Here is a 22369-nt window from a genome sequence, read left to right on the forward strand (position 1 = left end):
TTTATGTAAAAGAAAAATTCATCAAGAGTATGACAAAATGTTTACCTGCTTTAGTGATGCCAAAGTTTTTGACTCCTCTAACTCCCCGCCAGCTGCCCCGCACCCTGCTATGCAATGGGGCAGGATCCCCCCCCCATTAACCACACAGCCGGGATGGACGAGCTGGGGGGCGGGGGAGCCATGCAGACCGGGATCAGAGCCTTTTCTTAGAGCGGGTGAAAGCAGGTTCCTCACACGCCCGGGAATCACCAAAGGCGCTGAGGGCGGACCCGTGCCACCAGGCCTGGGCAGCGCTGGGTGCAGCCCAGCCCCGCTGCCGCCCGTCAGGGTGCACAGGGCGCTCCGTGCGGGGAGCCGCAGCGCACGTGGGCTCCGGCGCCCTGGCTGGCTAGAGTCACCCGGCGCCGTCATTGCCTCCCCGCCCCCACATTGCTGCCTGTCATTTGGCTGCGGCGCGCCTCATGCTTGCAGAGCAGCCCTCTCCCCGCTAGAGGGCGCCGCTGGCTCCCCTTCCCCGCCCGCGCAGCCAACGAGCGTGGGAGAGAGCGGCAGATAAGCAGGACCGGGCGGCACGAGCTTTTTTTTTTTTTTTTGGGGGGGGAGGCCGCTTTCCAGACGGTCACGTGCCTAGGAGTCCTCTCGGCGGTGGCGGCTGCGCTGCACGCGACTTCTCAGGGGCGCGCGCCGCTAGGGGGCGCCCTGGGTGGCAGGCGCGAGGCTTGTTGACCGAGCGTCGGTTGGTGGCGCGAGAGAATCTCGCGCCGTCTGTGACGCGTTCACAGGAAGAAGGGGGTGGGCGGGAGGAGCTGGGGACACCGAGAGGCGCGGGCCGGGGCTGTCTGAGAGGCGAGGAGCAGAGCGGGCGGGAGCGGGAGCGCGATGTGAAGCCCCCTACACGGCCCGGCCGGGCAGGCGCCGCCGCCTGGGAATGTGCGTCTGGCAGACGCGACGACAGGTGAGCCGCGGGGCGGCTGAGCGAGCGGGCCCCTTCCCCGCGCGGTGCATTCCGGCCCCAGGAGCGCCCAGCGCGTGGAGAGGCGGCCGGGCCCGCGGCCTGCCCCCAACCGCCAGTGACTCCGGCCCGGCGCGCGCGCCCGCAGCAGCTGCAGGAGGCGGGTGCGGGGCCGCGTAACCGCCCCGCAGTTGCCCGCGCGGGGAGGGGTCGGTGGGGGCGCGCGAGCTGCAACTTGCTCGGGCGTGCTGCTGTTAAACCTGCCTGTCTGGGTCACGCAGCCCCCCCCCCCGCCCCCCACCTTGCACCCGTCCGTGTCACATGCCTCAGACACAACACTGGCCAGGGCAGAGCCGGAGTGGTGCAGGCCGGCTAGCGCCCGGATCCCAGCCCAGGGGCAGTGCGGGGAGGAGGAGAGCCCGTGGCATGGGCTAGCCCCCTCCCCCACCGCTGTTCCGCAGCACCCACGCGTCCGGGCCCCGAGCTAGAAGAGCGTGCCTCTGTCTGCGGCTTCCCAGCCTGCCCGTCCGGCGATGAGCCTGCGTAAGTGTGGCACAGCTGAAAGGAAGGGGTCTGCCTGGGGGAATGCACGCTCGCCGTGTGTCGCTACACGCTCAGTGTGTTTCCTGACGCCACTCGCCCCCGCTCACCGTGCTGCCTTGTTTTGCTACCGCCTTAGCAGCGAATCGACCCCGGCTAGTAAGCAACAGCTGATGAGAAAAAATGCGCATTGTTACTCTTAAATAAGGGGGGGGGGAGGGAGCGGGGGTTGTGGAAGCGAAGAGTGGTCCGTGCTGAGTGTCTAGGTTTGTTGACATAAATCAAACCCTGCAAGATTTCATCGTTTTTAGTGTGTTGCTGCGCATGTCTAAAATACTACCAAATAATGAAAGGTAAAGGTTTCCTTGTGTGTGTTTGTAGATAAAATACAGATGTTTGTTCTTGAAGCACTTTTCCTTTCCTTTTTTTACTTTGTGTGTTGATTTAAGAGCCAGCTCTAATGTGACAATTCAGTTGTATAGTACAAAAAAGCTGGAGACTATTGATAGTAGTTATGCTGTCCAAAATGTGTAGAAAAATAAGCCCATGTAGAGGTGGTTTAATTACCAGTAGCTGCTGCCAGAGGTCATAGTTAACAGAACTATTCCAGAGACTAGTCTATTAAGAGTCAAGATAATTAACACACAAATCCAAAATCTCTGCAGACCTCTTCCCTTGCTGTCTTGTCTCAAGTGTGTTGTTAGTGGCCCTGCATCACACTGGTCTTTTGTTCCATCCCTTTCTTTCACTGGATTATTTGACTGAATCTCTTAATTTGTTAGTGAATAATTCCTCCTTGTCAAACTGGAGGTCATTGGTAGGGCAGCATTAGGAAACAAACTCCTTAGAGTACCTGCCTTGTTCTTGGCATGTGAATAATTAAAGATTCTTAACTACTTTGCACATGTTTGTTTTTAAGCTGTAAGAATTCAGGTAACAAAAAATGGTTTAACAAATATTTAGAGCCCTTCTAGTAAAATGTCTCTCTTCTTGCAGTTAGAACATTTGTCTTCAATGTTATTCAGTAGATCACTATTCCCTGCATTATTGGTCAAATATAGGTTTCAGAGTAGCAGCCATGTTAGTCTGTATTCACAAAAAAGAAAAGGAGTACTTGTGGCACTTCAGAGACTAACAAATTTATTTGAGCATAAGCTTTCGTGAGCTACAGCTCACTTCATCCATGCATCCGATGAATGCATCTGATGAAGTGAGCTGTAGCTCACGAAAGCTTATGCTTAAATAAATTTGTTAGTCTCTAAGGTGCCACAAGTACTCCTTTTCTTTTTTGGTCAAATATAATAGTGATCAGGGCTTTCTGGATGGTCTATTTAATTTGCCCTTCCCATTGACCAAAGAAATATAGGTATATTGTGGGGCATAACACTGTGTCTCTGGGCACTGGGCTTCAGGCTATCTTGCTGCTGACTACCTTAACCTAGAAGGTACTGGTCTAGAGAAGTGTCATGTCAGATTTTTCATCTGGCTACTGTTTCAGCTACTGTAAGGATCAAATATTAAGAGTTAGGCCAGTAAGTATAAAAATAGGATTTGCAGCAGGTAGAGAAACTTAATTACCACAGTGAGGCCCCCTCCTCTTCCCCCCCCAAAAAACCTAAATTCACTTGTTTTCGACAGTTAGCGAAAGATAAATGTTCTTGATCCAACCATACATTTTCCCAATTTAATCTTTGTTGAATAGTAATAATTTTACAAAGGAGAATATTTTTCCCTCTTTGAATTAGATATTTGCAAAAAAAAAGAAATTTAATGACATATATTTTCCTTTTTGAGAGCTCCTGACTCCTATTAGCAGTAGTTTTGGGTAGTAGATGTGTAGGGAGGGAACTAAATCTCATAATACTGAAATTTTTCCATTAACGGAATACTATTGGGTGGTAGTTCTGGGCTCTCCTGGCGGAGCAGCAGAATAAGAGGAAAGGGAGCCAAAAAAATGAGAACTGCCATGGAATTGTTCAGGGCCTTGAGGGAGAGCAACTTGAATGGAGAAGGCAAGAGGGCAAAGAAATGGCCTGAGCACCATGCAAGGAAGATGATTTCTGCGGGACCCTATGTAAATACATTATATGAGTTGCTCTAGCGTTTTCACTGAAAAAAAAAATTATGTAGCACTTCCTGTACATCATTGTGCCTATCTTCTCCATTTTGGAAAGCAGGCAATATTGCAATTGAAAATACTAATAATGTCAGGAATGGAGGATTCTGGTTATGTGCTGCCAGCTATGTTTAAGGATGGTGCATTGGCAATCGTGGTAGAAACCCAAAATAATAGTGTATGAGCCTGAGGGAGAAAGAACTGGTCTTTCCACTTGCCAGCTTCTTCAGGAGCAGGAAATGTACAAGGTAGCTTTAAATTCCATGGGTTGTGGAGCGCATCAACTATAGGCCTCTGTTCTCAAAACTGACTGAAGAGAGTCACTGCTTTGGAGTTGCACATTGTAGCTATTTGATCTTGGCATATCAATTGGAATGCTTCCTGATGAGCTTCACTCTTTCTGATATAATTGACTTGCAGAGGCAGTCCACGGTCACATTGTGGATCACTGCAAAATATGACTTTGAGGAGGCTAAAAAATGGTGACTTGTGAAACTTAGGACTTGTCTACACTTACAGCTGCATTGCTACCTATGCTGATGGAAAAGTTTCTCCTGTTGGGTGTAGGTACTCCATCTCCTCATCAGGTGGTAACTTTGTCCAGAAGCACTGAGCAATGTAGTTATATCGAAATAAGTTTGTACTGTAGACCAATGCTTGCTTGCTTGTTCTAAAGTTTTGAGTCTCCCACTTGGTAGTTTATGTATACCACAGTCCTGAGACTGTAAACCAGACTGCTTTGCTATAAGAAAAGAGAACTGACTGCACTACTTGGGTTTTTGCGTCTTGGTATGTTCGCCATGTCCCCTAACCATTGATATCTGGTCAAATCACAACTCTGGGGGTACTTCCTTATCTAGCTTGTCTGAATTCAGCTACCACCATTTCAGCTTCTTGATTTATGGAGGATAGGAGATTACAGTAATCCTGGCAATGCAGTATTTTTTCATCTGCTATTATTTCTGCATCAGGCACATATTCAATTCATGACCATTTTAGCAGATACAGAGAGACTGCCTTGGATTCCAGAATTTGATGGATCCTGTGAGCACATGCACGCATCCCTCAAGCTTCTACCCAACCTAGGATTGAGGTTATAAACAGCTTCACTGCTTCATAATGGTCCCCAGTTCCTTTTCTTGCATTTCAGCGAAAGCAAAAACTTTCCTTCTTCTTAACTTACTGCAACTTGTATTATTAATGATTTTGTTGGGGGGCATAGGAAAGGGAATTAATTTAGAGCTTCGGATTATATTCTTGTTGCTGTCAGTGTTGGATCCAGTTTAGAAGAAGATGAACATTCTCTAAAAATGTTGTTCTTGCATGCACAATTTTCCTTCCTCAAGTGGTCATGAACAGTGACTTCACTTGGCTATGACCTGTGAGTTGTGCTTGTCTTTTTCCCATTGAGCACAGAAAGATGATCTCTTAATGAAAGAGGCTGTCAAATACACTTTCAAGAAAGTCCCCTGTTAAAGGGGACTGTCCAAGTACTAATGTGGCTCAGAAAATCAAAATGCCAAAGCTGCAGTGGCTTTACAGGCTGAAAGGGTTTGCACAAAAGAAAGGTCATTTCATATATCCTCTTCTAAAGAGCACCAGAGACTCTGGGAGTTGCGAAGGGTGCAACTGAATTCTTCCTCATGGCTCTGTGCCAGGAGGGAGAGCTCTGCTAGCATTTGGGCATGTGGATTGGTCCATGATGTCAGTTTTCCTTGAGCCTGGGAGTCCTGCCAAGAAAAGGGCTTCCTCAGGTTTGGGCCAGTTAGTACTATCTCTGCACATCAACTCTGTGGAATTCATTTGCCTGAACTCTTAAAAATTGAACTCTTAGGACCCTATTGCATAGGTTGGCAGCAGAGGTGGACTGTCCTTTGCACTGAACCCAGAGATACCAAAACTGTTGTTCCATCTTAGAAGACTTTGGGAAGAATAAGATACACAGATAGCAGTATGCCTCATAGCTCCAGATGATTGTAAGGTCCTCCTTAAAGATGCCCTGCAAAGATGGGTGGTCATTTTGTGCCATTTGGGTGTGATGCATGTTTGTTTGTTTCTGCTGTATTATGTAAAAAGTGGTGTGTAAGATTTATCTGTTCGTGTTTTACATTATAAATTTGAGTCACAGAGGTTTTCTTGGACTGGACAGGACGGACAGATAAAACATGAGTAAACATTGAGAGCAGAAGTAAACATGAGTAAATATTGAGAGTAAACATTGAGAGCAGAAGCCATTTTTATTCAGACTATTTAAAGAGATGCTGTTGAGTTGCATTTCTGGAATTGTCCAATTTAAAAACTGTTTCTAATAAAGCAGACTTTAAATATTATAAGAATATAAGAATGGCAATATTGGGCCAGACCAATGATCCATCTAGCTAAGTATCCTGTCTTCTTACAGTGGCCAGTACCAGACGATTCAAAGAGAATGACCAGAACAAGACAATTATTGTGTGATCCCTCCCTTATCTAGTCCCAGCTTCTGGCAGTCAGAGGCTTAGGGACACCCAGAGCATGGGGTTGCATTCCTGACCATTAGGGATGTAAATATCCATTTTAAAAGTTAACCATTTAAACAATTAAAATTATGTCTTTTAAACAGTTAACCAATTAAAGAGAGAGGGGCGAGAGTTGGCTGGTCGGAAGGGGCTGGGAGCTAACCTTTAGGGTTGGGTAATGGGTAAGACTAATGCTTGCTGGTTAACTGTTTAACTATTTAGTATTTTACATCCCTACTGCCCATTTTGTCTAATACCCACTGATGGACCTATCCATGAACTTATCTAATTCTTTTTTTGAACCCAGTTATGCTTTTGGCCTTTACGCTATCCCCTGGCAACGAGTTCCTGTTGTGTGAAGAAGTGCAGTAAACCCTTGTCATATTGGTGCCCTTTTTCTATGTTGCTCCTAAGCGGCTGTTGCTGTTACGGGGAGTGTCATCTGACCAAAGGCCTATGAAGAGTTAAAAGCATTTTGGAAGGGGTGGGTCAGTTGTGGGAGAGAATTGAGGAGTATGGGGTGGGGGAACCCTGGATTTGGCAGAGGAGCCCCCAGTCGGAAAAATGGCTGAGAAAGCCTGGCTGCCAACAGGCTGAGGATGCTCTTGCTGGCAGCTTCATGCTTCACCCTGGTGAGGGAGGGAAGGGTGGCTGGGAAGGGCACCCTGTGCAGCCTGCAAGGTAGGGGTGGCTCCTAGCATGGACAGCAGAGTTGGGAGTGGGGAAGGAGACAGGTAAGTGTCCTGGGGAGTGAGGTCCCCTGACCACCCACTGCAAAACAGCACAGCCACACCCCACCACTGACAACCAAGATGGAGGGGATAGGTCAGTGTTGGGAGGGGGGTCCTGATACTTTCCACTGCAAAATAGCAAACACAACCTAGCCTGTCGCCACTTGCAAGCCAGATGCTGAGGAAGGGAGGAGGAAACCTTTGAGGTGCACCTCTGCTGCTCCCCCGACCCCAGCTTCTCCCCACCCTGAAAATCTCTCTCTTCCAGACCCTCTCCTCAAACTCTTTGCTATACATGCTCTCCACGGAGGCTCTGTCAGGCAGAGCAAGTAGATGGGGCTGTGTGCGTGGTGCTGAAGGTCCAGGTCAGAAGGGGAATGGAAATAGAGTGTGCGATTTGGGGGTACCCTATATGTCCCCCCCAATCTCCACCCCGGAGGTGATGTCACAAATGTTGCTCCTATGCAGTGACTACTTGCTGTTACCAAGTGGACAATACACAGTAGGAAAAGTGTTCCCAGGTGAAAAGTTGCTCTTACAAGGTGTTGATGCAAACAAATGTCTACTGTACTTCTTTGTATTTGTTTTAAACCTGCTGCCTGTTAATTTCATAGGGTGACCCCTGGTTCTTGTGTCATGTGAAAGGGTAAATAATTCCTTATTCACTTTCTCTACACCATTCATGATTTTATAGACGTGTATCATATCCCCCCGTCCCTCTTAGTCGTTTCTTTTTCTAAATTGAACAGTCCCAATCTTTTTAACCTCTTCTCACGTGTATGCTGTTCCATACCCTATGTCATTTTTGTTGACCCTCTCTGTACTTTTCCAATTCTAATAGATATTTTTTGAGATGAGGTGACTAAAACTGTACATAGTATTCAAGATGTGGGCATACCATGGATTTATGTAATGATATTTTTTGTCGTCATATCTACCATTTCCTAATGTTTCCTAGCATTCTGTTGGATTTTTTGACTGCTGTTGCACATTGCGCAGATGTTTTCCAAGAACTATCCACGATGACTCTGAAATCTTTTTGAGTGGCGACAGCTAATTTACACCCATCATTTTGTATGTATAGTTGGGATTATTTTTCCAATGTCCATTTCTTTCCACTTATCGATATTGAATTTCATCTGCCATTGTTGCCCAGTCACATAGTTTTGTAAGATTCCTTTGTAATTCTTACCCATCTCACGGTTTACCCCTTTTTTCAGATCATGTATGAATATGCTGAACAGCACAAGACCCAGTACATATCCTTGGGGGACCCTATTATTTACCCCTCTCCACTGTGAAAACTGGCCATTTATTCCTACTCTTTATTTCTTGTCTTTTAACCAGGTACTGATCCATCAGAGGACTTTCCCTCTTATCCCATGGCTGTCTACTTTGCTTAAGAGCCTTTGGTGAGGGACCTTGTCAAAGGCTTTCTGAAAGTCCAAGTACACTATATCCATTCGATCACTCTTGTCCACATATTTGTTTACCCTCCTCCACCCAAATAATTGTAATAGATTGGTGAGGCATGATTTCCCTTTTCAAAAGCTGTGTTGACTCTTCCCCAACGTATTGTGTTCATCTATGTGTCTGATAATTCTGTTCTTTACTATAGTTTTAAACCAATTTGTCTGATACTGAACTTAGGCTTACTGGCCTGTAGTTGCCTGGATCGCCTTTTAAAAATAGGTGTTATGTTAGGTGTCTTCCACTTACATGGTACAGAGGCTGATTTAAGCAATAGGTTGGATGCCACAATTAGTAGTTTTGCAATATTATCTTAGTTCCTTCATATGTAAGAGTGAATACCATCTGGTTCTGGTGACTTACTAATGTTTGATTTATCAGTTTGTTTCAAAAACCTCCTCTACTGACACCATGAAACTTCTTTTAAAAAAATATTTTAAGTGATTTTAAAGGTTTTTCTGATTTCCTGTAAAGGAGAAACTTAACTAGAGAGGAGAGCAGTGAAACTGGTTACATGCAATTTTGTTAAATGCCTACATTAAATAAACTGGGGAAAAAGTCCTCAAGCAAAACCAGGGCCACTTATTGATATCTCTAATGTAAAAAGCAAGCAGAAACACAATAACCTCCCATGCTTTAAATACAGTGTGCACCATCTTTATATTTGGGCTTGCAGATCTGATGAGCTAAATTTAGGATCTTCAGCAATGTGTTCCCCATTTGAAAATAAGTTGTAGTACACACTCCTTTTAATCAGTTGAATGACCACAGCTGTCAACTGTCATCATTTTAGAAAGGTTCTCTCATTTATATTTCTTTCTCATACAGGAGGGAGAAAGGATTCAGCCACACTGGCTTAAAACATTCCTCCTTTCTTCCCACAAAAAATGGCAGGAGCAAATCTACTTGCTTGGACCTGTCTGCCATCAAGAGAAGGCAAATCAGAAACTGTTTAAAAGTATGAATGGTTTGAGAAGAAAGTGTTGAAGGAGAGGGAGAAGAGAAATAGTATATATAAAAGTTATACTTGAAGATGGCACCCAGGAAAGCTGCAAGTCATGTGTTTTATCCAGAGGAAGGCTACTTTTAACTTGAGGCCTTCCTGCATCCATCTCCACAAAGCAAAGATGTGGCTGAGCTCTGGATGCTGTTTTAGGCGTCTGCTTCAAGGTAGGCACCTTCAGACCTCTTCAGGCCAAGAATGATTGAGACTTGACTGTCATTTGGAGGCCTTGAGATCTGAGGAGCTCTGTTTTCTCCAAAGAGAATAAGGTGATGTCCCCAAGACAGAGACCACTGTATAACCTCAAGGAACTTGGTGTTTCTAAACATCACTTCAGTTGAATCTGGAAGAGAGTATCAGACAGAAATAATTTCCATGTGCTGAGAGAAGGTCCTGAAACTAGTAAGTTAGGATGGGAACGCAACACTTCAAAGTAAGCATAGAGGCACACTGTACTGAGAAAGCAATGTGATGGCCTCAAAGCTTTGCCAGAACTATTGCCAAGTCCCAAAAGAATATGAATACATGAGGAAAACTATGAAGCTAATCAACCACAGTATGTTGAATTCTGTGCCTATGAATTGTGGCAGTAGCAAGCCATGTCCTTACCTGAAGGAGTTGCTGACTCTCAACTCAAAGACTAATCCAGTCACGTAAATAAAAGTATTAAAGGGAATTGCTGGGAAGAGCCACTTTGGGGGACGGAAACAAGGGGAATAGAGGAAAAAACAAAATTCTGTTGAAACTCAAGCTGATGTCCTAAGGAACAGAAGAAAGCTGCTGCTGGTTAAAGAGCTACAGTTGTGATGAGCTCCGAAGCTGATTGTGACTAGCAATGATCAGTAACATTGTTCTAGAGGGCAGTGAGACATTGCCAGTTGGTCTTAGAATGAGTCCGGCCTGCTTGTGTTTCGGAGGGCTAAGAGTTGGATGTAGTGCACAACAATAAAATTAGTATCTTGTCTAAACGTGGCCTGCACAACATTTGAGCAGCCTGTATTCACTGCTGCAGCATCTATTTTCAGCCTGACTCATGTTGAGTTGAGCTGTTATGTATGCATCCTCACAATTCCTAAAGTTGCTTTTATTCTCTGTGCATCACAATCAGTTGTCCCAGATTCCGAATGTACTGTCCTAATGTACAAGGTTTCTCATCCTACACCATGCTGATGCACACAATACTTGTTCAACAACAGACCTGTGTATGGCTCCATCAGCAAACACAGTAATAAACCTAGCTTTCTGAATTCATGTGTGACACTTGCGTAAGAGACTTTATAATTGCTTGCTGTGACAAATATGACAATTTCCTACAATATCTTTGGGAGATATTACCGTATTAAGTGTATGTATCATTGTGAGCCAGGGATTTTATGTATTTCCATGGGGGGTTGGAAGGTGGCCACAGCTCTCCCGTAGCCAAGAACAGTGGGGGGTGATTAGGCAAAATCACTTAGGTTTTAACACCTTCTAGCTGGAGAGGCTCTTGTATACTAGTTCAGACTGGATTCTCCAGAGACCATCAGGTAAAGAGAAGCCTTTTGGATAATATCTTGAGTTTAAATTGACTCAGGGTCGTCTTTTTGATCCAGCAAATGGACAGAACGTTCTGTCTAAGGGAGTTGACCCCAAGTGCTTATGGAAGGTTTGGAGGGATTGACACCTACCAGTTGGAGTTGGGGTGACCTCTGATAAGATTTTTAGCATGTGCATTGGTTCTTTTATTGTTTTTAATATGTTTGGCCTGTAATCCTTTCATTTTAAGAATAAATGTGTGGTAATTCATAACTGTTCGCAGTTATGTTGTTCATAACTTTTTGAAGAGTTGCAAGGCACAGAGGCTGGTCTGGTTAAGTTTGGTTTGCTGGGAATAACACAGTGTAGGCAGGAAATTGTGCAACCACAGTTCAGAAGGGAGAGAGACATTGGTCTCCTCCCAAGAGAGGTGACAGCTGAGAAACAGAGTGGGTGCCCATGCTGGACATCTGGGGGGGGGGGGGGGGAGGGAGAATACAGGTGCAGTTGTCATGAACTGTGACACTTGTATTTAAAAATCTTTCACTTCTTAGGTGTTAACTTAGTTTGATCCAAGATTAAGGCCATTTTGGCCTGCAAATTGCAAACTGCAGACAATTTCAAAATCTCAGAAATTGAAATTATGTTTAGCAACACTGTAGAACTTCTGTATCTCCTCAAATTGCATTTTCTGGAGCAATGTAGTAATAGGAATTTCTTGGGACAAAATGACATTTCCTCCTACCGTGTATTTCACATGAGCAGTCATGTACATATAGGGAATTAATTTTAAAGGGCTTTAATACTCATGATTTTTGCAAATTACACAACATTTCACTTTTCTGACACAAAACTATGGATCAACTTTTCATAGATTCTGGAAAGTGAGTTTTTTACTATTGACTTTTCATACTCCTTAGCTTACTGTTTTGTGTCACATGCTTTATTCTTCTTCGAGGGTCTTCAGTTTTATCTTTTGATTAAGGCTTGTTGGCCTTTTTACTCCAAACTCTCTCCCCTTCCACACCTTCCCCCCAAAAGTGGCAGTTTATGGTCCAGAAACTTTTCAAATGTTTTTTAGTCAGCCAGTTCTATGCATGTAATTTTTTATAGAGATATGGTTAAAGCACTAGTAGTCAGGGATTGATTGGATAAAAATTGCTTGACTGGCCCTGACATCAGCAACTGCTTGCAGTTGCAAATGACTGTAATGGTATTAGAGGTCATTGCCTCCTAAAATCAGTTCAAACTACTCTAACAGTATCGGGTCATCAAGTTTATAGTTCAGTTTATTATAAAATGATATTGTCAGTCCTAGAACTTCAAAAATCATGAAAAGGTGTTTTTTTTTTTAAATGTCTGTGTTGTCCCGTTCTTTCTTCCTCCCCCCCCCCGCATTATATGTTGGCATGTAGGCTGATTTTAAACTCCACTTGCCCCATCCCTCAATGTTTTAGGGTTACTAACACTCAAAAATGTATTGTAACACAATTTTGTCCCCTGCTGCAGGAGCCCTTGCTAGAAGACGCAATCTAGAATGAGACTACATTGTGCTAGGCATTGTACAAATGCATAGTAAGAGTGTGTGCTTGCCAGTGATGGGTTTGTGAGGTGGGAGCTGGAACTGAGAGCCATAAAATGCATATAAGGCCACAAAACATCCGTTAGATGAAAACAATTTATAATCCTTGCTGAGCTGAATTCAAAGTGATCAGCTACAGATGAAAGGTTCTGTAGCTCATTAGCAATGTCCTGAGGCATCCAATCTCACACAAGTGCTAATAGAAAAGGAGTACTTGTGGCACCTTAGAGACTAACAAATTTATTAGAGCATAAGCTTTCGTGAGCTACAGCTCACTTCATCGGATGCATTTGGTGGAAAAAACAGAGGAGAGATTTATATACACACACACAGATTCATGTTCTCTGTGTGTGTGTATATAAATCTCTCCTCTGTTTTTTCCACCAAATGCATCCGATGAAGTGAGCTGTAGCTCACGAAAGCTTATGCTCTAATAAATTTGTTAGTCTCTAAGGTGCCACAAGTACTCCTTTTCTTTTTGCGAATACAGACTAACACGGCTGCTACTCTGAAACAAGTGCTAATGTTACAGCCTCAGAAAGGAGGTATGCATTCTAGAATGATAAATTTACCAAATGTATTCTGACCTTTTTGAGTTACTCAGGCATGGTCTTCTAGTGTGGACAAACGGACAATCTCCCACACGTTGCTCTCAGTCTTTAATGCATGATATAATAAAGTGCTGCACCCTGTTCTTAAAGGAACAGCTCTCATTAACCAAAACACAAATATTAAAAATGCCACAGTAAAACAAATATTAATTAGGGCCATCAAGCAATTAAAAAAATTGTGATTGATCGTGAGATTAAACAGTAGAAATCCATTTATTTAAATATTTTTGGATGCTTTCTACATTTTCAAATATATTGATTTTACAACACAGAATACAAAGTATACAGCGCTCACTTTATTTTTTGCTTACAAATATTTGTGCAGTAAAAAACAAAAGAAACCGTATTTTTCAAATCACCTCATACAAGTACTATAATGAAAATTGAAGTTACAAATGTAGAATTATGTACAAAAAATAACTGCATTCAGAAACAAAACAATGTAAAACTTTAGAGCCTACAAATGCGCTCAGTCCTACTTGTTCAGCCAGTCACTCAGACAAACAAGTTTGTTTACATTTGCAGGAGATGATGCTGCCTGCTTCTTGTGTACAGTGTCACCTGAAAGTGAGAACAGACTTTCGCAAGGCACTGTTGTAAATATCTTGCAATACCGGCTACATGCCAGATGCGTTAAAGATTCATATATCCCTTCATCTTCAACCACCATTCAAGAGGACATGCGTCCATGCTTATGATGGGTTCTGCTCGATAACAATCCAAAGCAGTGCAGACCGATGCATGTTCACTTTCATCATCTGAGTCAGATGCCACCAGCAGAAGATTGATGTTCTTTTTTGATGGTTTGGGTTCTGTAGTTTCCGTATCAGAGTTTTGCTCTTTTAAGACTTCTGAAAGCATGCTCCACATCTCATCCCTCTCAGATTTTGGAAGGCACTTCAGATTCTTAAACCTTGGGCTGAGTGCTGTAGCTATCTTTAGAAATCTCACATTGGTACCTTCTTTTGCGTTTTGTCAGATCTGCAGTGAAAGTATTCTTTAAATGAACAGTATGTGCTGGATTATCATTCGAGACAGCTATAATATGAAATACATGGCAGAATGCGGGTAAAACAGCAGGAGACATGCTATTCTACTCCAAGGAGTTCAGTCAAAATTTAATTAATGCTTTTTTTTTTTTTTTTTTTTTTTGAGAGTCATCAGCATGGAAGCATGTTCTCTGGAATGGGAGCTGAAGCATGAAGGGGGATATGAACATTTAGCATATCTGGCATGTAAATACTTAGCAGTGCCTGCTACAAAAGTGCCATGCAAATGCCTATTCTCACTTTCTGGTGACACTGTAAATAAGAAGCCAGCAGCATTATCGCCCGTAAATGTAAACAAACTTGTTTGTCTTGGGGATTGGCTGAATAAGAAGTAGGACTGAGTGGACTTGTAGGCTCTAAAGTTTTACAGTGTTTGTAAGGCAGTTATGTAACAAAAAAAAATCTACATTTGTAAGTTGCACCTTTACCATAAAGAGATTGCATTATGGATGAGGTGAATTGAAAAATACTATTTCTTTTTATTGTTTTTAGAGTGCAAATATTTGTAATAAAAATAATATAAAGTGAGCAGTGTATGCTTTCTATTCTGTTGTAATTTTAAAACAATACATTTGAAAATGTAGAAAAACATCCAAAAATAAAAATAAATTTCAATTGGTATTCTATTCTTTAACGTTGCCATTGAAAGTGCAATGAATTGTGATTAATTTTTTTGAGTTAATCGCGTGAGTTAACTGTGATTAATCGACAGCCTTAATATTAACACCCGGTTCACTTCTGCATACATTGTATTGCAGTATAAAATCATTCCAACAATTACTCCAGACTCCTTACTAGAGCTATTTATGAATTTTCTAATGAATTCTTTTAGTTGGAAAATGTCAATTCACTGAAACTGAAACAGTTCCTGGGAACATACCGGTTTCAGTGAAACTTTTATAGGTCCAGGATGGAATTTCTGGTCAAAACCAGAGAGAGAGCAAGCGTGCAACCAACCAAGGATAGCCAATAGCCTGATGGTTAGGGACTCAGCCTGTGGGAGACTTTGCGCTGAAGTCCCAGCTCTGCCTGATTCAGACCAGAGACTTGGACCGAGGTGTCCCACATCCCAGATGAGTGGGTCAGGGACCATAATTCTTGAATGCTGGTCCAAAGGGCTTATAGGAGCTAGTAAGTTTCAACCTGCCACCCAGTGAGCTGCTAACAGTTGGCAAAACTAGAAGCTGAACTCTGACAGAGCATTCCAGTCATGGGCAATGGGTGGAGCCCCCCTTTGGGGAGGCTAGCCCCCGGCTCTGCCCCTTCCACCCACCTCCACACAAGAACCCCGGACCAGCCACAGTCCTGAGCACAGAGGAGCCCTGGGCCAGCCAAAGCCCAGCCCCCTCACCCAAAAGAGCCTCGGGCCAGCCACAGACGCACCTCTTCTCTCCTCCCCTCCCCAGACCCAAGTCGCCCCAGGGAAAAGCGTCTCTTCGGAGATACTTTTGATATGCTGCATGCAGGTTCTGGGGTGGCCGAGGAGGCAGTATTTTCTACTCAACTTCCTGGGTTCCTCAGTAATCTCTCTGCAGTCCAGGGAGATTACTGATGAACCCAGGAAGCTGAATAGCACATACCACCTCCTCAGCTGCCCTGGAACCTGCATGGGGCATAATAAAGCAAAAACTTCACCACCAAACCCCACAACCTGGGGTCCGATGACTGCAGTAGCACCAGGGGAGGCAGAGCCTATTATACCTGCCACCCACGACTCCAGTCCTGGGGTCTGATTGGGTCCCTACTTGTATTTAAACCAAGTGCAGGAATAGGAAATGATATATGCAACTGGCTTTTCCCTGCTTATCGCTGCTTCTGCCTGTTTCTAATTGCTGGTCCTGCCTCCTGACAGCTGACTCCTGCTTTGCCCTCTGGCCTGTCTGTCTGATCTCTTGGTATCTCACCCAGCCTGGCTCCTGTTCCAACCAGTAGGTCAGACTATCTATATTCCAGTTATGACAGTGTGTTCTAACTACCAGGGTATAGTGTGTCTGTCTCCAGCTGGAGCTCTTCCCCCTTGTATAACTATCTAATCATTTGGCCAGAGAGAGAGATTGACTCTAGTCACCAAATCAGGCTGAGCATGGAACTAACTAACTCAGTCTCCCACATTGCAGGTAACTGCCATAACCACCTGGCTAATGGCTGTTCTGGGGCTGAGGCAGCTCTGTCTTGCCTTTTGTGAAAAACTTATGGCCTCGGTTTCATCCTGATGCACAATGGGAAAACTTTTGAAATCTCAGAGTTCTATGTGGTGGTAAAACTGTTTCCTGCTCAGTTGTAGTCCTCACACTAACTTATGCATAAATTCTCTCCCCTCAAATGGATAATCAGGAGGGTTTGAACCCACAACCTTCAGATCTACAGCCCATACCTTTTCCCTTTGAGTGGTAGGAGTAACTGGTTGGGGGAAAGTATAGTGTTATCCTCTCTGAGCCTGTTCATACAGGGACATACAACACATGCTTTACCAGTGGATTACACAAGTATTTGAGAGACACCAGAGGAGTGCTGAGCATCATAATTCCTAGTTTCTGTTCGTGGTTTGTGTAGCAGTATTTTCTAGTTCTCATGGTAGTTGCGGTGATGTCTCTTCACAAAAGGAAGATGTGGTACATTCTGTCCCGCCTTTGCATTTGGTCTGTGAAGGGTTAGAGAGCCAATCAGGGGTCAATAGAGCTTCTGGAAGAAGGGGTTATTATAAACCTCAGGAAATTAACCCCCTCTCTGAAATATGTCCACCCATGATCAGTCTTCAAGCCCTAGAGTCTTCTTCCCCCACCCCACTCCTTCCAGGAGAAGCTTGATAAAGCATTTCTTCTAGCAGCTCAGATTAGGAAGTCAAATACACATCCTTTCAAGCTGATCTTCTATATAATGAGCATCATGTCATCTTTCATAGCTCTGATCCTTTGAACCGGTAAACATGAACCTCCCTTCCTTCACCTAGCTGGCTCAGTAGATTCTGTGTGCAGGGAAAGATTACCTCAGCTCTAGCAGTCCAGCACTGCTGGAGGAAGCCCAATGAATTTCTCCAGGGGGTGCATGCCTCTGCTGGATTCTTGGGCGAGCAGTCATTGGCAGAAGTGCAAGATTGGATGGGGATTCTTTCTCATCCCAGAGATCATGGTTCCTCATCAAACTCCTTGAGCTGCAAATGGGAAGATTGGTCTTCAGGTTACAAGTGATTTAACACAGCACTGATGTCAAATAAACAAGCAGGGCAGAACACATCTGATAATCATTGAAATACACTTGCCTAGCCTGTGTTCAGACTTCAAATGAAGTGGCTGAGTCCCATCTGCCAGGGAAGTTGGAAATGTATCTGAAGTTTTCTGATGATAGCTTATTTCAATGCTTGCAGATCTGCAACAATCAGTAATGCCAATCCAGGAAAAGGAGGGATTCTATGTGATAGACATCATGTTCCCCATCTTTTGAGTTCACCTAATGTATACCTGTCTTTCTGATAACTTGTCCTGATGAAACTGAAAGTAGACGAAATAAGTCTGATTTTGATTGCCCCTGATTGTAGTAGTACTATGACCTGCTGGCCTTTGGTAGGAGATTACCTTCCCATCTCTTGAGTCAAAAGTCCAGTGTGTCACAAGACTTTAGAAAAGTTGTTTTAAAGGGTCAGCTCATGAAATAGAATCCCTGGTTTATGAGACCATGTCAATAAGGTTAGTCTCCACCTTGCTGATATATATAGGAACATTATGTACAAAAAGAACCTACCTAAAATACCCACCACTAGTGTATCTGAGCACAAGATTGGTGCAGCTTTTTACTACTTCATGGGTGTTGGAGTTTTTTCAGGAAGGTGTTGGTTACCATTAGGCCTTTTAGGGGTCTGGCATTAACCCTGCAGGCCACTAAAGGGCACACAATCTAATAGAAAATGCTTTTATGTTCTCAAGAACCAGGTGACCAGTGTAACTTAAAATATTTCTGCTAGAATGCACCAAGTTTGAAGTCAAAATTTGGTTCTGTTTAACCTCTCCAGGGGTACGGGCCTATTCCCTAAGAGTCAAAGTCACTTTATGGGTTGAGAGAATCTCAGATGTGATATTCTAGGTAGTGACCCGGCAATCACACCACACCAATCGTCAATATTTCAGAATCAATATCAGTGCTTTAGTGAATGTGGATTATTTGGATGCAGTGTTTTTAGGAGCAATAGTCCAATACATTCCCTCTCCTCACCACTATTTCTGTCTCCGCCTATACCTGGAGGTATTGCTATGCATAGCTCAGATGCCAGTGTTAAGCTGTTCACAGAAAGGGAGATTTTGGTCTTAGTTTGTAAATTGATGTTTCTGAACAAACCTGGGGGTAAATCAATTGTCATTTTAACCAAGAGGCACTCCATTAAGCAAAAAGTGACTTTTGTTCTTTTTTATTTTTTACATAAAAGCATCAACAGCCTTTGAGATTAGATGTAAATCCACTAGTGTAATTAAAACCAGCGCCTGATACCACGAAAATTGAACCTGCATCCTAAGATGCACTAGATATCAAATACGAAAAATATATATCGCTGACTGGCAATATTGTGCATGGATAGTAGCAATCATGTTTATACCGCTTGTAAGTGGTCTGATATATAAGGTGTATGTTGGACAATAAAAGTCTAGTAAATTATAGATACTGAACACTGTAATGCTGTGTTGTAGTAGCAAGAAGAAAATACTATATTTAGTGCAGGACGTAGCAGGCACCCTGAGGACTAATTTTGGTAAGCATCTCACAGCTCCTAAATAAAGGGTTGTTTTACATTTCACTTTTCTTAGGATGCAATTTGCAACTTCTACATTTATTTTAGCTTCTGATTGCGTGCATGAGTATGTTATTGAAAAAGACAATCTGTTTGCATGCAATCACCGAAGTGGAATTGGAGATCCTGCTAAAAAACCAACCAACCCACCCTTTGTTTTTTGTTTCCTAAGCAGAAGCTTCACTATGAGGCGGGGTGGATGGAGGAAACGAGCCAGTAATGACGATGGCTGGGGGATATGGGTATGTTTAAAACTAAAAGGCTTTTTATTGAAAGAGTAAATAAATGCAATGTTCTTGATGCTTTTTTGATTTTTTTAAAAAAATATTTAATGTGTAAATGGCTTCAAAACACACACACATGTATTTTCTCCACTTGAAAGAGTGTCAGATTAAAAATCATTCCAAAAAGCATATCCTGACTTTCAGAGGTGTTCAGCAAAGGCATCCATAAATGGCACTTATTTACTAGTCCATGTTCATTGGGTCTTATTTAACATTGCAGACTCTTGAGCAACTTTCAACAGTCTCCAGTTTAAAAACAAAAGAACAACCTACTGAAAGAATTAATATTTTCTCCACTCTTTTCTTCCCCCCCCCCTTGGAAAAAATAATAGATTGACCATACACCAAAAATGGGCCGTTGGATATTTTTTAGCCCTGCAGAGTAAGAATAGAAGCTTTTTTGCCATTGGGGAGATAGATCCATTTTTGAGAGATTTGAAGTTACAGTTTTCCTCTTCATCTAAATCCTTTACAGTTGGACATGTAATAACGAAGGCACCCAAATTTAGATAAGTGTATACCACACCACCATGTGTCATGTACATTTAGGAAGAAAGAATTCATGAATTATTTCAGGAAAATTCTATGGCTTGTATTTACAGGAGGTCAGACTAGATGATCACAGTGGCCCCTTCTGGCCTTGGAATCTCTGAAGGTTAATGGGTTTGAATCTTTGCCCTATCCTTAGAGCACATAGACCATGAATTATCATCCAGACTCACCCTCTGTGGCTTTATTAATTTTCATTTGACTTTATTACTAACTCAAACAATAAGAAAACATAAACCCCAGCCTAAGCTTCCTCCCTGAGCTTGACTTTCCCTAGGGTTTCTCCAGAATTTCTTCTGAATTAGATCATTCTCCCTTAGAGAGCCACTCCCATGTCCTCTACAGCCAGAGTAGAGATAACAAGCCACACCTTCACAGCAGGTCTGCAGACCTAAAGTCATTCTGTGTGGGATTCTAACACCTGCCACCCTAGTGAGTAAATGAAGAGCTTTGCCACGTTGCTAGCATGGTGCAACTGTTTAATCAGCAGGAGTTTGGATTAAATGTATTACTCATGGTTTGGAAAAACTGCATATGAATTTTTCAGTTCATCCAAAATGTATTTCAGGAGGGAAAACCAAATTTATACCAACAATATTCAGGAGGGAATATCTGATTCTGAGTTGAAATTGTTGAAATTGACTGTTTTGTAGCTAGGCATCAGAAAGTGAAAATAGTCATTGCTTTGGTTCATGTTTAAACTTCTCTTTTATATAAATTCTAGGGAGGATACATGTCTGCAAAGGTCCAGAAACTGGGGGATCAGTTCCAGTCAGATGCGGCTATACAGCATCAGAAGGATGGAACTTCATCCAATATCTTTAGTGGAGTTGCCATCTATGTCAATGGCTTTACAGGTGAGGTTTTCATTTTTCTCCTAAACATTAAGTGAGGTAGTAGCCTTTTATCTTTGACTGTTCCTTAAGAATAATTATTGTTTTACACACATGAAAAATTTTACTTTTAATTTCTGAAATGTTGTTTTTTATGATTGGTTTTTAATTTTTAGGGAATCCCTTGCTTTCTATACAATTCAGGAATTGACTGGGCAGATTCTAACTGGAACTGATGTATTGACAGTTGGTCAGTGCATGCGAGAAAAGAGTGGGCTTTTCCTCAAGTACTAATATTTCAGAGAGTCAAAAGCTGAAGAGCTTGAGAGAGTTTTCCACCTGAGCTGGAATCTCAGAAGTAGGAATCCTGTGATAATATCAAAAAGAGTTATAAGCAAGTAATTTTTCTTACTTCCTAGGAATAATAAGAATAATGCTTTTCCATCAAGGCCATTTACAGCATTTCATTAAATGCGTATGGGAAAATACCAATCGAAAGATGTGGACGAAATTCATCTGATTTTGTTGTGTGTTGATGGTTGTGTAAAATGGGCCTTGTTTAACATTTTAAAATTAACCTGATCATGCAAACTTTGTTTTTGAAGCAGTCTTTCCAGAAATGACAATTTACCTAAACTTCGGTGGCTTTGTTTACTTGTATTTTGAAGAAATGACTTAAGTCTCCTAAGAAATTACTGGATTTTCAGAAAAAGTTGCTCTGCATTCTAATCAATCATGGTTTTAGATTTCTGAGTTTCCATGAGTCCATAAGTGTTCGCAGTGCCAAAAAATGCAGGAATACTTCTACAGTTGGATTTTTGTTAATTTTACAGATCCTTCAGCTGATGAACTGAGGAGGTTAATGATGTTGCATGGTGGCCAATACCATGTGTACTATTCCAGAGCTAAAACAACACACATCATTGCCACAAATCTTCCAAATGCCAAAATAAAAGAACTGAAAGGGGAAAAGGTGGTTCGACCAGAATGGATCATAGAAAGGTAAAATTAGAAAGATAGTGATCTGAGTATTTGTTTCATTTTGCATTTGGTGCATTTCAATGTGAGCAGGCTTCTCCCTTTAAAAAAAGAAAATGTCTAGAAAAACTATATTCTGGAACGTTGTATTAGGATTGATTTATGGTTTTATTTTAAATTGAGTATTGTATTTTTATTACAATCCAATTTGTTTTTTATTTTATGAGACCACACACTAGAAAAATTGCAATTTTTGAAAAAAAAAAAAAAATCTCGCATATTTCCAGATTTGGATAATGGCCTCAAAACATAGAAAAGTACATCTGGAGGGGACTTCGAGAGGCCATCTAGTCCATCCACCCATACTGGGGCCCAACCAACTATACCTAGACCATCCCTGAGAGTTGTTTTGTCTACCCTATTCTTAAAAACCTGCAATGATGGAAATTCCATCATCTCCCTTTGTAACCTATTCCAGTATTTAACGGTATAGTTAGTAGGATTTTCCTAATATCAAATCTAAATCACCCTTGCCACAGATAAAGCCGATTACTTCTTGTCCTGCCTTCGGTAGATGTGGTGAACAGCTGATCATAATTATCTTTATAACAGCGTTTAACATACTTAGAGACTGTTACCATATTTTCTCCTCAGTGTTCTTTTCTCAGGACTAAACTTAAGAAGTATTTTAACCTTTTCTCATAGGTCATGTTTTCTAAATCTTTTATCATTTAGCTGCTCTCCTCTGGATTCTCTCCAATTTATGCTCTTCTTTTTTGAAGCGTGGCACCCAAAACTGGACACAGCGCTCCTCCTGAGTCCTCACCAGTGATGAGGAGAGCAGAAAAATTTTGGTGGAGTGATGTATTAATTCTGCTTAT

The 22369-nt window shown here is 42.5% G+C and overlaps 1 protein-coding gene across 15 annotated transcripts in view; it reads left to right on the forward strand.

Annotated features, from left to right (window-relative positions):
- Positions 1-688: 688 nt before the first annotated feature.
- Positions 689-22369, forward strand: part of REV1 (REV1 DNA directed polymerase) — a 94285-nt gene continuing 72604 nt past the window's right edge. For 3 of the 15 annotated variants that reach the window (XM_043517039.1, XM_043517174.1, XM_043517430.1), the window contains exons 1-4: positions 822-955; positions 19020-19086; positions 20402-20534; positions 21344-21512. In XM_043517039.1, coding sequence (XP_043372974.1) covers positions 19030-19086; positions 20402-20534; positions 21344-21512 — 359 coding nt within the window. In that variant the 5' untranslated portion in view covers positions 822-955; positions 19020-19029. Of the gene's footprint in view, positions 956-1144; positions 1496-19016; positions 19087-20401; positions 20535-21343; positions 21513-22369 lie in introns of those variants that run through there. The other 12 variants (XM_043517085.1, XM_043517474.1, XM_038368020.2 and 9 more) reach the window with 11 other exon arrangements.

The sequence above is a fragment of the Dermochelys coriacea genome, chromosome 1 (genome assembly GCF_009764565.3).
Source record: "Dermochelys coriacea isolate rDerCor1 chromosome 1, rDerCor1.pri.v4, whole genome shotgun sequence".
Taxonomy (NCBI): Eukaryota; Metazoa; Chordata; order Testudines; family Dermochelyidae; genus Dermochelys; species Dermochelys coriacea.